We start from the raw sequence: 17,591 nt of genomic DNA on the forward strand, positions 1-17,591 counted from the left end.
AGGCTAAGAATGTTCTTAAGGTTTGTCTAAAGTAGGAACGTTGCTATGGACTAGACTCCTAAACCGAGGGACCTGGCTTCCTTAAAACTTTGGCTCTTTACAGGTTGATTCCCTCTGGAGAACTGGGAGACTCTTATAAATGAAGAAAGTCTAATGAACTCCATCAAAGCCCATTTTAAGTTACAACTGCTCTGGAGTTCCTAAAATAAGCCCTGGCTACCTTATAGTTCAGCTGTGGTACATGCAGAGGAGAAGTCAGTCTAGGTTTGAATGGTTACATTAAGAGGATTTTTTAAGGGAGTGAATACTTCCAGGACAAGTGTGGCGTGTGTATAAATATGCATGTGTGAATTCTTGATAGAATAAGAATGGTTAATGGAAGCTCAATGGTAGACTTTTGGGTTTATTGTTATTCTCTTGGATTTGTGTTAAACATCTCTCGAAAGAAGATTTGAACATATAGCTGGATACATCATGGACAATATTGATGAACGATCCTGACATCTAGATCTACACAGAAAGCTGTGCTCTGAAGGGACCAAAGTACCAGGAGATGGAGGAAGGTGAGCTCCTGGCAGCTCATGCAATGGGAAGTCTGACCCTGAATAAACAGCAAATGCTGGCCCAGACACCAATCTCAACACCACCAACCTGTAAGATCCTGACTCTCTCACAGCACTTTGCACCAAGCACACCTATGAGAAGCCATGAATGAGAATGGAAGGTTTATGTGAAAACAAAGTTCTGTGAAATGAAACACTACCTGTTTATGTGCCAAGTGATTTTTAAATCCCTACCACATTCCCTGAATAAGGCTTGCGCTTTCTTCAGTGCCCAGAGGATGTATGTCTAAATCATGGAAAAGGAGCAGAGGGGGCCGCGGGAGAGGGTGGAAATCAGCCCGTTTAACTGTCCCTCAAAAGATGCCCTGGGAGAGGAAGCCACTTACCCGGATCATCATCTCTCTTTCTATAATGCTGTCCTCCAGGGAGAACATTTCAGACACAGGTCTCTCCTTCACAGGCTCCTTCTTGACCCGCTCCTTCACACTTGTCAGGTCGGGCTCTGAGATGGATGGACCAAGAGAGGACCCGTTGATGGCCATCTGGTCAGCCCGGGAGATACTGATGGCCTTGGCTGGCCCCTGCCTCAGGACCCTGGCCCTGGCGATGGCGGGAGGAAGGCACACCTGGTCTTGCCCCAGCGCCCCGTTGCTCACACTTTTCCTGGGTCCGGGGTACTCGGGTGGGGGCTTGTTTGGAATGCGGGCTAAGGCGGCCTGTAGCTGGGCGCTGTACTCCATCTTCTCGCGGAGCACGGGGATCTGGGGCACCGGTTCCGGAGCCTCCTCTTCTTCCTCCTCGCTCTCGCTGCTGTGGATCAGCATCGTGGCATCCGAGAAAGTCTTCCTGTGGTGATACTCGGGAAGCTGGGGGACCTCGTGGCTCCCCGGCACCTCCTCGGGTGGCCCCGGCTCTCGCAGAGTGTTGCGGCGGGCCATGGGGATGTTTAGCGACTTCAAGGTCATGGCTTCCATGCCCCGCACCATGCTGCTCATCACCTCCAGGCTGTGGCGCTTGTGCACCGTGCCGTGGTGCTTGGTGGCCGTGAGGGGCTCGCTCACCTCCTGGAGAGACTGATGCACCACCGGGGAGCTGTCCTCCTGGAAGGTCTTCACGGACAGCTGCACTTTGCGAGTCACCAAGTCGGGGCTACTGCCGCTGACGTACTTGTGGCGGTGGCTGGCGAGGTCCGGGGTGCTGGTGGCGGGGCGGGGCCGTGGGTAGGGGGGTGGTGGCCGGAAGAGATAGTTTTTGAGCATGTGGGCCGTGTTGTAGTTATAGGTGCCCTGGAGCTGCATGTTGGCCAACTCCGGGGTGCTCACCGTGTGTGAGATGGCGCTTGCCCCGGGCTTGCTTGGCACCGTGGTGTTCTTCGGGTTGATCTGGTCCGATGGACTGACCAGTTTGTTACCGTAGCCCCCCTGGGGCCCATAAGGGACAGTGTAGGGGTGCCTCTCCCGCATCTCGGGCTGGCTGTACACCAGATCCTCTGGCTGGTTGTAGGCGTGGGTGTTGATGATGTTGAGGTTTCGCAGGGACTGGCTCTGGCTGTCCGTGTGCACGACCCCCCTCTTCATCTGCCGCATGACTGTCTCATAATCGGGGGTCGGCCGGTAGGACGGCACGATGATGGCGCTGTGCCGGTGGCTCGGGATGTAGTCAGCCCGCATGATGTCACTCCCAGGGATGCTGAGGTTGGAGGACACGGGAGAAGCTTGGATGAAGCTTTGGGAGCAACTGAGGGAGTTGACGCTGTGAATGCTACACACACTGCCATTGGTGACGGTGCCATTTATATAACTTAAGTCCAGGCTGTTGTGCGAGTTGCAGTACAAGGCTTCTTCATTCCCATGGAAGATGCTGTCTGCAAGAAGTCACACAGAGGCACGTGAACGTCCACACCAACCTGCTTCAATCAAGTTCATCCTCACACTTACAGACATCATAAAAAGGGAAATCCCGTGGTCTCCACCCACATACTCCATGGAAAAACTGGTACTTTCTTGGGCAAGATGCCAACATATGGAAGGAACATTTTAAAGCACACTAAAAAGAAAAAGTGAATCTAAACAAAGAAAGCTATGCACATACGGAACCGTTATCACCTGGGTTAAGTTCTCGATGTGGCCACGAGCTTTTAAATCAGGCACCAACAATGGCCCTCACGTTGGGAGACCTGTCCTCTTGTTCACGGCTCAGAGACAGAACTGGATGTTTGGGTCAGGAAGTCAAGAACTTTAATAGGGCAATAGATTTGAAATTATTGAGTCCTGGGAGCTGATCTTCCTGACCGCAGTGGGAAAACTCCCTGTACCTGAGGGACTGCCGCGCATCCGTCAAGGCACGAGGCCAATAACACAGTCGGGATGTCGGCACGCATGGCTGCTTCATTCTGATCGCCAACCAACGGAGGGCACAATAAGAATCAGGAGGGTTTTTAGCCACTGCCTAAAACCCGCCTCTACAGTTGGCTTCATCACTGAGGTCAGTTTCCCATGAAAATTAATCATACTTTAAAGAGGTACCTCAAGAGATAAAAAGCAGATTTCTAAAGTAAGGCCCATTCTGGGGGTCCAGTGTTCCTTTAACACACACATACAGAGACACCCCTAGGCAGGCAACCTCTTGCCAACACACTTTTCTGTGGGCAAAGTATATTCATTTTTTACACTGTAGATATAAGCATGAGCGGAGTAGAAGAAAGCAAAGGCAGAAAAGATTAAAAAACAGAAAAGGTGACTGAAAACACTTGGCTGCCTGAAGAGGAGGGGTGGGAACATAGACCAGATGAGATGATACAGGCGAGAAAAACTAGGAGAACGTGTTGCATTTATCCACCTTAATGGGGTTTGGTGCCCTCCCATAGAAGCAGGGTAACTCTGCTAGTCTGCTTATAAAAAGTTGTGTGTTATTAAATTACATCATCTTGATTATCTTAGTCTCCATGCTCACATTTAGACAGTGCAGAAAGATTCAAATGATAACCCAGAATATGATACGATAACCCAGAAACAAATTATCCAATTACCATACTGTCAACATCCAATGTTTAATCCCATTCCTTTTTGGAGATACAGTTAGTGTAATGATTACAGAGCCTGGCTCAAGAGTCAGGACACCAATCTTCATATCCAAGCTTCCCAGTACCCTTTCTGTACCCCAGTTTCTGTATCTGTCAAATGGAAATAATAACAGTACGTATCTCCTAGGTTTATTTTGAGGATTAAATGAGACAATACAGTGCAAGTGCTCAGAACAAGTGCTTAAGGAGAGGAATTGCTCTATAAATGCTCCTTCTCAGAATAATTATTATTGGAATGGGTTTTTTTACATACTTTGCATGGGAGTGTTTAGGGAGAAAAAGAGGAATAAAACAGTTTAATAAGTGCACTGAGAAAGGGGCCAGTGGGAGAGATCGGAAAGGAGAGTTAAAATGAGGGGCTGAGGGCTTCCCTGGTGGCGCAGTTGTTGAGGGTCCGCCTGCCGATGCAGGGGACAAGGGTTCGTGCCCCGGTCCGGGAAGATCCCACATGCCGCGGAGCGGCTGGGCCCGTGGGCCATGGCCGCTGAGCCTGTGCTCCGCAACAGGAGAGGCCACAACAGTGAGAGGCCCGCGTACCGCAAAAAAAAAAAAAAAAAAAGAGGGGCTGAGATTTTATGTGTATTTCTTTCAATTATTCTGATGCCTGTGTTCTCTGTCACCTTGAAAACCTGCTTGACTGTTACAAGCTCTCTGACACTGACAAGGAGGGTGAAGAGTATTCTGTGGGGCTTAGCTGTCACTCTCCTCTCTGTCCCACTTACAAGAAGGAAGAGGAGAAAGGAACTTGCTCACTGCCTTCCTCCAAGTCCCTCTGGAGTCAATTCTGGGGAGATTTTCCTCTCAGGAGTAAATGATATTCTATGCCTTTCACAAATCCAAGCTGTTGCCCGCTGCCATTCAGACAATGACAAAGTTAAAATGAAAGCATCACGGTCACCCCCCAAAAAAAGTCTCAGTACCCATCACCAGTTCTCAACTTTGCGTCTTAAGAAGGGACAGCGGCCAGCCAGTTACCTTGAGAAGTGTGTGTTTCCGAGTAGTGTTCGCCACACTGGACATGCATGGGAGGCAAGATGTACGGTTGTTGCCGGGGCTGAAACAGAGAACACAGCACAGGGGGGAGGCCTTGGCGCAAACGGCCGTAACACTCACGAGCACCAGCGCGAGCACACGATGGTCCCCATCGTCCACCACGCCTGCAGGGAGGCACCCTGCAGATGCTCTGCTCTCCACACTCAACCCAGCCCTGCCCTAAGCATCTGCACCTCCGTCTCGTCACCAAGCTTAGGACTGGAGAAACAAGAAGCGGGGAATGGGGAGGCTGGTTCAAGGAGAGAAAGAGGCTGTAATCAACATGAAGGCCCCTATTTATAACGTATTTTCTAACACACCTGCAAGGCTCCCAACGCCTTTTTTAAAGGAATAACTCAGAAGATGTACTTTATTATGTTCCACCTAAAACATAATGAGAGTAAGGCGGAAGCCTGTTTCCTTCTATTCAAAATTGGGTCCCTCCTGAAGCTACAAGTTCGTACCCATCAGCACAGTTGTACCTATGACCCTAGTTCACAGTGCCACGTCAGCCTCAAATAGGGACAGGGGAGTGTTAAGATGGGCCCACTTGCAAATTTATATAAAATCTGAAATGTGATCCCTAACAATGAGCGTGCAGTTCCCAGCACCACTTATGGACCCTCCCATTGCAGAGGATCCAGTTCAACCATCTAGCCCTTCAGTGAGGACTCTTCGCCATAAGACTCTTAAAGACGGACATTTAGACTCAACCTGAATAACTCCGTGCTGCAGAGGAGGGTCAAACTTTTAGAGAAAACACCAAAATGCTTAGAGAGCTTCACTAACTGGGGAGCTGAGAAAGGAAATATGATGAATGGCTAATATGGTCTAGAGCAAGTCATTTAACCTCAGTAGGTCTCAGCTTCCTGTCACTCAAATCAGTCTCCTCCCTCCAACATGATCCATTTTATTCACATATTAGGGTTCCAGGTAAAAATGTGTTTGAAGGAAGAGTTTTGATATTAAAAAATAAACTTTAAGCTTATAAACCACCAAACAGGATGATCTCTTATATTTCTATTTGATTATTTTAAAATTAATCTTATAGATATTAGTTTAAATGTTACTGCTTTGGGACAGAGCTGAGATCAAGTCAAAAAAAAAAAAAACCCCACAAAGCCAGCAGGGGTCACACTTTCTCAGTATTCCTCAACAGAAGAAGAACACTCTACGCAGAGTCCGAGGCTGGGCAAATAACTCATCTACTATTTCCTTTGCTACAAATAATGTTTAAGCATCAAAGGGGCAAATAAAGAAGGTAATGAAGACAAGAAATCCAAAAATTAAAGAGAATCAAGGTAGAGGAAGTAAAGAATTGAAATTAATCTAAGAAAGTAGTTCAGGGTATCAGCTCTTCTAAATATTCCCAAATCTCTCTTGGCTGGTTTTTGAGTAGCAATTTAAAAATATTTTTCCTCTTTTTGATAATACGTAATTCAACTCAATTTTTCCATGATTGGACAGCCAGTTTTTAGGTTTAAAAAAACAAAACAGAACAAAACAAAACAGTAGGGAGGGATTCATACAAGGGAACAGAAATATACGGCACGGCAAAGTTGGCTCACCTCTGCCTTCTCTCACTCTTATTTAAAAAAAAAAAAAAGAAAAATCCTATACGTAGGTGACCGTTTATGAACTGGCATAAGTCTGTAAGCAATACAAGTGAGAAACAGTAACAGCTAATCCTCCAAACACCATTTCAGGATCATTTATTGTCTCTTTATATATTTCAATATATTATTGTTTCTTTCCAGATCTGCTAACACGAAAACAAATTAGATGCCACAATATAGGAGCTAGAAGGGCAAGAGAAAAACAACAATTAGAAGCCCTTGTTATCAGCCAGGCCCAAAGGAGACAATGTTCTCTGGTTTTACTCTCACTCATCCCAAGGAGCTCTTGCTGAAATGGTTTAATCCTAAGGGGCAGAGGAAAGGGAGAAGCCAGGAATCTGGCTTCCTGTAGATTATCTTCATCCAAACAAAACAGGAAAGCCTCTGTATCTTCTCTAGATAATTAGGATGAGATCAAATCACAAGATAGCCCTAAAACACTCTGCTTCCCCTGGTGTTTCATGGACACAAGTGAACATTTATGTCACTAGTAAAGACATGTGGACTCTAAGGAAGGGAAAAGGAAAATCATATCAACAAAGGAGAAGAATAAGGAAACCAGTGCCATGAACAAATCTATTGATACTTCAGGGCAGAAGCCCAAAGCAGCCGCCTACACCTCCAAGGCAAAGACCTCTTGTGAGATGTTGCCCATTAACACAGAGATTAATCATATTCACGTGGGTTTGCAGGAATTATCAATATTATGTGATATGATGACCAAACTCTAGAATTCTAAGAGTTCATGTCAATGCATTTTCCAGAAGAAAAAAAAAAATTCCTAAAACAGTTCCTTTTAAAAGACAAGTGAAAGACGTGCTATAGGATATATATTGCGTACAAAGAAAAATTCCATTTTATTCTCCCATCAACTCAAAGGAACTGTTCAACCTACACACATTTAAAGGTCACGTGTTTATTCTGATTTTGTGTAAAATAAATCATAATCTAAAATAAAAGAATTATGACGTAAAACAAGTAGACATTTTAAAGGAAACTAACTCTCCCACGTCTTGCTATGATATCCTCAATTCTCAAAATGAAACACAGTCTAAGACAGAACACATGCAATGAAATGAATTGTTTTCCCTTATTCACATGATTAGTAGAGCAGTTTTTTAAAAAAGGCTAATGGTAGGTAGAAAAGTGGATCAACTCAAATTCTGTTGGCCTTAAAATCAGAAAATTAATTTTAATTTTCTTCCCCACTGAATACTCTACCTAAGACCATCAACTAGACTCCTTCAATATTTGCTCATTTAAAGTAGACATTTTCTGACTAGTTTATTAAACTCTGTCTATGGCAGTGAATATAAAAGAATTTGTGGAGATTATAACTGAAGACACGTCTATATGCAAAAATCAGAAATAGTGGATAAAGATAGATAAAGCAAGTGGAAAAAAACACACAGTAGGTTGCGTGCTCAAGGAACATGGTCTCATCGGCCCAGACTAAAATTCATGGGGGTGAACACTGAGTCACACTTAGAAAAGTGACGGACATGGGTGGGCACAAGAGGGACAAAATGGGTGTGCATCTCACCTGCATAGCAGACTGATGCCCTTCTGTGTTCTCACCATATCTCACCTGGTCATGAGGTCATGACCTAGTCATGATGCCCTAGTCATCCCTCTCCTCAAGTTAACAACAAAGGGACACTCACACCCCGACAGTCAGAGGACTTGATAACTGAAGATTTCATACATACCAGGGAGGACCGGCTCCAGGTGGGCTGGCGTCTGATAGGGGGTGGAGAATTTGATTGTCTACGTGAAAAGTTGAAAAAAATGAGGATGGTCATTATTATTATTTACCATGTACAAGAAGACCAGATAGACAAGAGAGGGAGAAGAGGGGAAAGGAGAAAAGATGAGTTGAGAATTACAGCAAAACATAAACATTTTCTATTTCTGGGTGCTGAAGCTAAGAACAATTTCGATTTCTTTTTTGTCCTTTTTTTATTTTCAAAATGTTTGGAACATACGATACTTTTATAATATGTTTTACAAAGTAATATTAGAAGAACGAGGCTTATTTCTAAAGACAAATTATAAGGGAAATAAAAATCAACAACAGTCTTTTAGAGGTTAGGGAGTGGAGACCTCTGGAGAAGGATGCTGTTCAGATGAGGCTGATTTCCTAAAACTCCAGAGGGCTATCCCAAGTCCTCATGTAGCCCATGCTGAGGCTCTGAAACTATCAATATATACAGAATTTACTGTCTATGTGGGGTAGGGGGTATGCTTTTTAGAGAGTCCCAGTTTTCATCAGATAAGCGGTTAGGAACCTCCCATACATGGTTGTGAAGAAGAAAGGAATGATTATTACAGAAGTAGAAAGGAAAACAGAATTTCCTTAATTTTCAGTCTAATATGTGATGCTCACTCATATATGTGATGCTCACTCGTGTAAGAAGAAAAGGCCACAAAAGAATTACAAATACTCAGAACATTTTATGTTAAAGCCACTTGCTAAGAAATGATCAAACCAGAAGACTACACTTCTCAAAATAGTTTTGTTTTTAAATTCACCCTACAGAAGTCAACTATAGAATTCTTGTTAATGTCAGACACCCCAACAAATCAAAGGCAACAGCAGAGAACCGCAAAGATGTGACCTATAGGGAATCTGTTCAAAAGAATGGTGTGCGTGTCTATGCGCGCATGCGTGTGTATGCACGTGTGTACCCATAACACATATGGTGGCTTAAATTGTTGCTCTCTAATTAGTGCTCTTCTGATTTACATTTGCAAACTTTGCTGGCAGACCTAATACTATATAGTCATCTCTTGGTATCCAAGGAGGATTGGTTCCAGGACCCACCTCGGATACCAAAATCCATGTATGCTCAAGTGCCTTATATCATCTGGCATAGCATTTGCATATAACCCATGCACATCCTCCCATATACTTCAGATCATCTCTAGATTACTTATAATACAATGTAAAGAGCTGCCAGTTCATAGTGAATTCAAGTTTTGCTTTTTGGAACTTTCTGGAATATATTTTGATCCACGGTTGGTTGAATTCGCGGATAGGAAATCCACAGATACAGAGGACCAACTGTACTATCAAATATACTTTCAGACTCTGACAGTGGCCAATGGCAAAGACTGGTTTGAAAGAACCTCCATCACGTAGAGAAAAAAGTCTGTCCGGACCTGATGCTCCAGTTCTATAGCAGCACCTTCTTCAGCGGGAACTGCTCTAGGACAGTATTTTCACACTCTTGCATGTGTCCACTGGGGAAGTGGGAAAGCAGTTCTTCTCCTGCATTTACATCCTGAGGTTCTTTGAAACAAAATTAAGCACCTTGGACGCCCCAACTGCTGATGTACTCTGCTGAGGAACGTCTTTTGAAGGCAACCAGAGGAAAGGCTATGATAGTGTGAGCCCGGCACGCTATATCCAAGGTCAGGTCACAGTTAAGTTCCCTCATCAGACTCCCTTTATCATCTTTATTTCCAAATTAAACTGAAAAACACACACATGGATTTGTGACATCTATTAGCGTCTTCCAAGTCTTCCTCTAATTACCCTGGCCTCTCATTTACAGGCGGGTGACGTGACCCAGAAGCATACGCAGGGTTAGCCAACTGTGTGAGCAACACAGGGCTGAGGATGACAGCAGCTTCTTCTCTTTCAAGTTGGCTCGTCACTCTGCTACCTGCTTCTGAACACACTCCACATCTGACACGAAGGGGCGCCCCGGCAAATTGGGAACCACTCGGTTCCTCCAAACTCATGGCAGAGGTTGGAAAGGCACTGATGTCGGCCAATCCGTTCAGGAAGTCAAGCATTCACAGTCAATTTGCAAATCATTTTCTCCCTAGGCATATAGACTACACAAGACAGTCTTCATCATTAAAGCTCTTTCCCTCCCGCCCGGCTTTAACTTGCCCCTTTAGCTTCTACAAGGAATGAGGAAAAAGAGTCAGTATCAAAAGCGATCTACACCATCCCTAAAGCACGAGAATTGAAGCTGATCCCGGGAGAGGGTGGACAAAATGTTTACTTACTCAGTGCAGATTTTGTTTTGTTTGTAAAACTTGTGCCGTGTAGCAAACAATCGAGATATATACTTGGCGTTTTCGATATCATCCTTGGAGAAGAAGAAACGGGGGGAAAATAAACATCTGTTTGATTGTATTGGACTGGCCAAACAGTTCGTTCGGGTTGGGCCATCCAAACCCGAAGGAACTTTTTGGCCAATCCAAATATATGCATTTCACTAGGATTCCTCTGAGCAGGGGCACGTCCCTTCCTCCCTTCACGTCAAGCACACAATAGCCCCCTGAGCCAGAAACCAGTGTGCTGAAATGCAGTGGCAGTCATGTCTATGAAGCCCACCCAGGGATGGCAGACAAATACTGTCTGCTAGAGACGCTGGGGTTACAGTGATGATCTGACGTGTCTTTACGTAATGGTAAACCAAGGGCTTTGCAAATCAGTAAATAAATCGAGGCAGAGCGTAGCATGAACGCCAAGCATCATCAAATGGGAGGCAGGGAGGTGCAGGGAGTGCCTCGGCTCTCAAGTAGGCACTCAACAGGAAGGCAATCACCCAGTGTGCTTCAGATCAGGCTTGGATTATGATGGCAAAGAAAATCCCAAGCAGCCAGTAAAAGAAAATACCACGCAATACCATCAGGGGTGACTAGTCCAGGGCATGCCCGACAATGTGATCCACCACATATAAGGCTGGTGGAGGAACCCAAACCCTAGAGTCAAAACTCAGCTTGAAACCCCAGCATTGTGAGCATGAGGTCCCCACCACCTTCCAGAAATGAGTGATGACAGCTCTGGGCAGGTACTGGAAAGTTATGGGTTCAACAGAATATTTATTGTGTCCTGACATGGAGAGCGAGGAGAAGATGTTACAGGTTGAGAAGACAAACAGCAAGCTGCCTGTGGGACCCTGCCTTCCCCTGCCCGTCTTGCTTACCGTGTGAAAGAGGGCAGTCTCCTCTTTGCTGATGAGCTCCACCAGGATAGTTGACTTGTTGTGAGTGATATTCCCCATGTCATTCCACCTGCACAGAAGAAAGCCAACGGCGTTTGCCCAAAAACGTTCTAGGCGTTTATGACGGCATAGGAGTGTCACCTGTTATTCCTGAGTCTCATTTTACAAAGTATGATTTAACCATATTTTTAAAAGCTAAACGTCCCTCCTCTCAAAGCAGAAAAGGAAATAAAATGCAACACGCATCTATTTAAATAGCTAAAAATCCTATGTCAACGACGTCTAGATATTGCTGTTAATAAAGTACACTTTCCTTTACGACCTAGGAGGAGAATGTGCCAGAGACTTCCACTGCCTTGGTTTTCACGCTTCCAAATGGACAGAGCATTTCCTGTGATCCCCATTTTCAATGCTGGAGGGGGATGTCATTTAAAAATCATGTGTGGAATTCCCTGGCGGTCCAGTGGTTGGGACTCCGCGCTTTCACTGCCGAGGGCCTGGGTTCGATCCCTGGTCGGGGAACTAAGATGCCACAAGCTATGCAGCGCAGCCAAAAAAAAAAAAAAAAATCATGTGTCTCCAGGAATCTAGGCTGAAGAACGCACAGAGGTTCTGTGTTGTGCTGTACACTACAGATCTGATTATGCCACTTGGAAAAAATACCTAGGGAGTGTTTAATGTGCCTACATTTTTGTGATCTAAACACACACATACGTTTCCTTCCCTTTCCTCATGGAGATCTTATCTAAAATGAGATACACAGAAAGAACCACCAGACAAGGGAAGGTTAGCTCCTGCTTCCCATTCTACTTGGAGCCAGTTTCTAATCACCTCTTATACTACCTACCCTTCACTCTGTTCCCCGACCTATAATTCCCTGCCCACTGCTTTCTCCCACCATCCTGCTTTTGCACATTACACTCCACCTCTGCCTGCATGATTCCTTTAAGACTCAGAAGAAGTCACCTTCTCCAGGAAGCCTTTCCTCATCCCCAAGCACCCACATGCCAGGAAAGGGCCTAGTGCAGTCCTCTATCAGTCGCCACATTGTATCACAATTGTTCATGTCTGTGACCAGATCCCTAACTAAACCAAACTCGATCATAGGCCCTCATGCCCCGGGCAGAGATTCTGCTTTCTTCATCTCTGTATTCCAAGCACCAAGTACACCTGGCACACAGCATTCAATAGATGTTTGCTGAAATAATGCAAAGTAATGAGGTTGTCTCGCATCTGTATAGAGTACAGTTCTTTTATCAACTCTCTTAGGTAGGCAAGGCGGCTATTTACGTTCCACTCTGGAGATGAGGCAATTCAGGCCAAAGGGGATGACTTAGCCTCACTCACTCTGCTCATCAGGGACCGATGAGTTCTATACCTTCCAGGTATTCCTCCGATCAGCTTTCCGTTACACCAGTACCACCTGTTTTTACGTACATCTACAGGTGTTCTGCACAGCTGTCTGCTGACTTACAATTCCATTAGATCACATCCATGTGGACTCAAAGCTACGTGCTCCTTAGTGAAGGTCTCAAGAGATAAGAGAGATGTGGTCTCCTCTAGCTCCATTCCCTCAAATCAACTGCCAAAACTCTGGGTCCACTCCGCACTCCACCATATGACTTCACCTTAGTGGCACAATTAACATGACACTGTAGTAGAAGTCAGTTCCCATCTTGTAAGGGTTTCAAGGCAAGCGCTAAAGGAAGCAGTCTAGAAGCAGTTCCTAAGGAAACTGAACAAAACCTGTGAGGTGCTTATGATCAGCAAACTTTCAACTTGCTATTTTCTACTTAATCTAGATAGCCAGAATCCAAGACGTGTCTGCTTCTCTTCTCCAGACTCAAGCACTGATTTAGCTACAAAGAACTGTGTGGGACAAAATGCCTGGATGGCTTTACATGGGCATAAAAGTGTAGAGTTACAACTCTGTACATATTCATATATTTTATTTAATTTGTTGTAGGTATATGAGTTGACTGAATATGTCCAATAGTCAAAAAGCTTATTCTGTAGCTCCAAAGAGCTCTCTCCCCACTCCTGTTTCAATAATGTCTCTATTCAAAGAGCAAGAGAAAATAAATGGACGAAAATAATGGCAGGGTGGGGACCTAGGAAAAGAAAAGCCCATTAGGAAGCTTTTAGTGGGAAAACTTTCTCAAAATGACCTGCAGTAACTGCTGATCCAGAAAATACACGGCTGGCCAAGAACTCACTTCCAGAAAGTGGACCGTGCTTTGCCTCTAAGATCTGTCTTTGATCATCTGCCCTGCACGTGCAGCTCTGCCTATCAGATGCACACACTGGAAAGCCGTCTTTCTGGTAAATAATAGGCCACACTGCCCTCGTAAATGAAAGCAGGCATGCAGTTTTTCGGATTGTTGATACTATACAAAGCAAGCTCATTGACATGTAATGCAGGGGACACCCTGCCACTTCCCTATGCTGCTTCTACTCATGTTAAATGGAAAAGAAGGTTGAAGGGTCAAAATAATAAAAAGTACCCAAGTCCTTTCAGTTATGATAAATTGATTGCTTTTTCAAAACAGACTTTCACAAACAGACCTCTTTCGTTAACAGAAAAATTAGTTTGCACTTTTCTAGCACGTGTGGTTAGGTAGAGGGTTCAGGGCAATGGGAAGAAGCCAGTGTGGATTTAGTGACTGGTCATGGGTAATCGAGGCAAAGGTAATCCCATGGGGACCTGACTCATGGAAGAGCCCATCTCCAACCAGACTCACAGAGTTTTGTTCCACTCTTTGGCTCAGTGGAGGTTCAACTATGCATTTCTTGGGGTCAGGTGGAAAGAAAGAACATCCCCCATCCCCAAACCCCCAGGGAAAGTGAGATGAATTTCTCCATAACCCCTGAAATCCTGCAGAGGGGGCGGATCTTATCAGAGTTGAGAAAAGCTCAACTCTGATCCAAGGTCTGCCTCTTAACTCATCTGTATAACTTTCATACTCCATGGGGTTTGCTAGAGCACCTCGAGGGGAAAAAGGAGAAAGACAAATCAGACTACCTGTATATTACTGCTTGTCTTCCAATTCTGTTTCTCACGAAAATCCCCATAAAGAAAATGCCCAGGTGCACACTGTTTCCATGATTGTCCTGCATAAGATCAACAAAAGATCGTTGTGATGAAACAGATCCCCAGCGGTCTGGCAGCCTACCCATGGGGACCACACCCCGTTTCTCGCCCATACGTGCAATGAATCATAGAACGGAATGGGGGCAGAAAAGCCACTAGGTCCGAAGGGAGGCATCCCACTGCACATCCTAATAGACTACATAGATACCTTTCTTTCTTTTATCTCAGTTTGTCACAATGCATTTCCTGTTTGAGAAAGAATTTTAGGATTTTCTCAGATTTGTAGGCAGTTAAGATTTTCTCTTTCATGAATATCTATTAATATCTTTTCTAACCCTAGTTTTTGGTTTTTTAAATCAGAATTATACACACACACAGTTTGATTTTATCTGCATACTGCATATGTGCAATTATTTACACACACAGTTTGAAGAACTGAATCGTCTTTAGATCTTATTTAAAAGCAGCCTTGGACCCACCATTTCCTCTCCCTTAAAGGCATCCACTTCCACCGCTTAAAACCCTAGAGTGTGTCTATTTGCATCCACCATGCTTGGCCTTCCAATTTAGAACCTCATGTTCCTCAGTTCTGGGATATTTTCTCAAACTGCTACCTTCTGTTTCCCCTTTTCACTCCTTTTAGAACTCCCACTGTTCAGATGTTGGACATCTGGGCTGGCCCTCCAACTTTATCTCCTGCCTTCCACATTCCATCACTTTGGGTTTTTTGGGGGGGTGAGATTTCTCTTAATTTAATCTTCTAACCTATCTATTAAGTTTTCCATTTCTGATATCATATTTTAAATTTCTGAGAGTTCTTTTTTAGTTGCCGAATGTTCCCTTTTAAAAGCACTCTATTCCTTCAAGAAGGTAATATATTTTAATTTTTTATCCTTGAGACTCATAGGATGGTATTTTGGGCAGGGGGCCCTTCACCCTGCAGACTCTCTGCCTCTTTCACGCTGCTTCATTCTCATTGGGTTGATGTCTATTGTTCCTATTAGGGCATCATGGGGGTGGAGGATGCTCGGCTGTCTATTCACGTTCCAGGGTGGGATGCTAAATGCTGGTTGGGACCTTTGTGAGCACAGGAAGGGCACGTGCATGATAGGCTTCACTGTTGGGCAACCTGCTGGGCCCTGTCTAGGGGAACCCAGAGGTCTTCGGTCTGGTCTCTTGGTCCAGTCAGGTGCCTCCAGCCTCCCGCCTGGAAGAGTATAACCCGGCTTCCAGTGTTCTTGAGAGCAGAGTGGGAGCAAGGTTCAGCATCCAGGGAGTAAACTGTCACCCAGCCTCCTGCTTTCACTCGGGGGACATCCTCTTTGTGGAGTAAGTGGAGGGCCGTGACCAACTAGGCCTAAGATGGAAAAGATAAACCCCTACCTCCCTCAGAACACTTGATCCCACTTAAGACACAAAGATGACAGTGTCCCTTCTCAGGGACCTCTTCTCAACGCCCCTCCCAAAGCTTCCATTCAAGCAGGCGTCTTCTAACAGAGACAGAGAAAGGGAAAGACAACTGCTGATGGCAGAAGCCGAGACAGAAAGAACTGGGGAGGAAACAAGGGCCTCGGGGACTTCCCTGATGGTGCAGTGGTTAAGAATCCACCTGCCAATGTAGCGGACATGGGTTCGAGCCCTGGTCTGGGAAGATCCCACATGCCGCGGAGCAACTAAGCCCGTGCGCCACAACTACTGAGCCTGCGCTCTAGATCCCGCGAGCCACAACTACATGAGCCTGTGCTCTAGAACCCGTGAGCCACAACTACTGAATCCTGTGAGACTAGAGCCCGTGCTCTGCAACAAGAGAAGCCCCCGCTCGTCGCAACTACAGAAAAGCCCACGCATAGCAACGAGGACCCAACACAGCAAAATAAATAAATAAATAATTTAAAAAGAGGGCCTCGGTAATTATGAGAAGTTCAAAGGTAAGCTGTATTACAGAAAAATCTGTGAGGGAAAAGAAGATAGGTGAAGTAGAGACAGGAAGAAAAAGGAAAATTCTGTAGGAAGACTTTTCTGGGCACGTTGCCAGTAGGTGGGTGCAGAGGCCTGGTGGGAGGGGATGGGGACATGGGAGGAGCAGGCCACCAGGGTGGGACAATGGAAAAAACACAGAACGGATACCCGTCAGAACAACTTAGTCAAGGATTGAGGCTCCAGACTCTGTATGACCCATTCCAGAAGCTCCGTCCCTCCATGCCCACGTGCTCTGACAATACAGGAGGGTGGAGGCCGCGGCCAGCCCCGTGTTTGTGGAGGGGGAGGGGCAGACCTGTCAGGAAATGGAAGGGACCCCCGCCCTGAACCTTGAAAATTTTTGAGAAACCACTCATGGAAAAACCTACACTAAACATAAAGGTTCTTCCCTGGGACACATCCATAACACACTTTTTAAACCTTACTTGGTCAAGAAGGACCTGTACTAACCCAAAGGGACCCCATCCCCATGGGCAGGCTGCCCCGGCATACTTTCCTGGTGGCTTTTTCACTTAGAGCTGACCCCATCACTGCGCACACGGCTACTGCTGCCCCACCCATCATTCCTGGGTCTCCCAGGAATCATGTGGTCTGTAGGTGGTCACCTGAGTCATGAACAGATATGTGGTGGAGGAAGAAAAAAAGCAGCAGCCCAGCTGAGTTACACCCACTGGCAGTGAGTCAGCCGTGCCTATCTGCCCACTCGGACTAAGCTCTGGTATCTCCCTTGTACTTTTCCCACTAAAGGACAGACTAGAAAACACATCAGAACCAAGCACGGTGGATTTCAACACTGTCTCCACTGCCTCTATTTCCCACAGTTCAGAATCACTAAAGACAACACAAGCAAATGACCACCATGACAAAACCTCCAACTTCCAGGGCCTGAGAAGTCAGTTTTCTAGAAGTGGAGAAAAGTTTAGTCTGGTTTTCCAAAATGTCATGACTATATATGGGCTGGTGAAATGGAAGTGGGATGCAGATGGCTTCATAAGGTATTATTGCAAGGAAAATGGATTACAACCCTATGAAGGGCAGCCATTAGAGAAGCAAAAGAAAATTAAACAAATCTAAAAAAGAGCCATTTAGCCTTTTTTGCAAGCTGCGGACACCCTGCTCGCTTCTACTTGATACACATGGGCAGTTCTCATTAAGGCAAATGGCAAGCGTGCAACAGAGGGGGAACAGAACACTTATACAACAGCCAGAGGAGCCAGTCTGGAGTGAAATGCTTATGCTGAAATTGCAGGCATCTCCCAAATT

The 17,591-nt window shown here is 45.4% G+C and overlaps 1 protein-coding gene across 6 annotated transcripts in view; it reads right to left on the reverse strand.

Annotated features, from left to right (window-relative positions):
* The window catches only part of PTPN14 (protein tyrosine phosphatase non-receptor type 14), a 167,511-nt gene that overhangs the window by 22,002 nt on the left and 127,918 nt on the right, over positions 1-17,591 (reverse strand). For all 6 annotated transcript variants that reach the window (XM_027082974.1, XM_027082973.1, XM_027082976.1 and 3 more), the window contains 6 exons: positions 14,280-14,368; positions 11,240-11,327; positions 10,314-10,396; positions 8,003-8,060; positions 4,621-4,699; positions 950-2,427 (listed from right to left, as the gene is read on the reverse strand). In XM_027082974.1, the coding sequence (XP_026938775.1) occupies positions 950-2,427; positions 4,621-4,699; positions 8,003-8,060; positions 10,314-10,396; positions 11,240-11,327; positions 14,280-14,368 (1,875 nt within the window). The remainder of the gene's footprint in view (positions 1-949; positions 2,428-4,620; positions 4,700-8,002; positions 8,061-10,313; positions 10,397-11,239; positions 11,328-14,279; positions 14,369-17,591) is intronic.

The sequence above is a fragment of the Aethalodelphis obliquidens genome, unplaced genomic scaffold (genome assembly GCF_003676395.1).
Source record: "Aethalodelphis obliquidens isolate GAN/ISIS:26980383/991018 unplaced genomic scaffold, ASM367639v1 scaffold48, whole genome shotgun sequence".
NCBI classification, from domain to species: domain Eukaryota; kingdom Metazoa; phylum Chordata; class Mammalia; order Artiodactyla; family Delphinidae; genus Aethalodelphis; species Aethalodelphis obliquidens.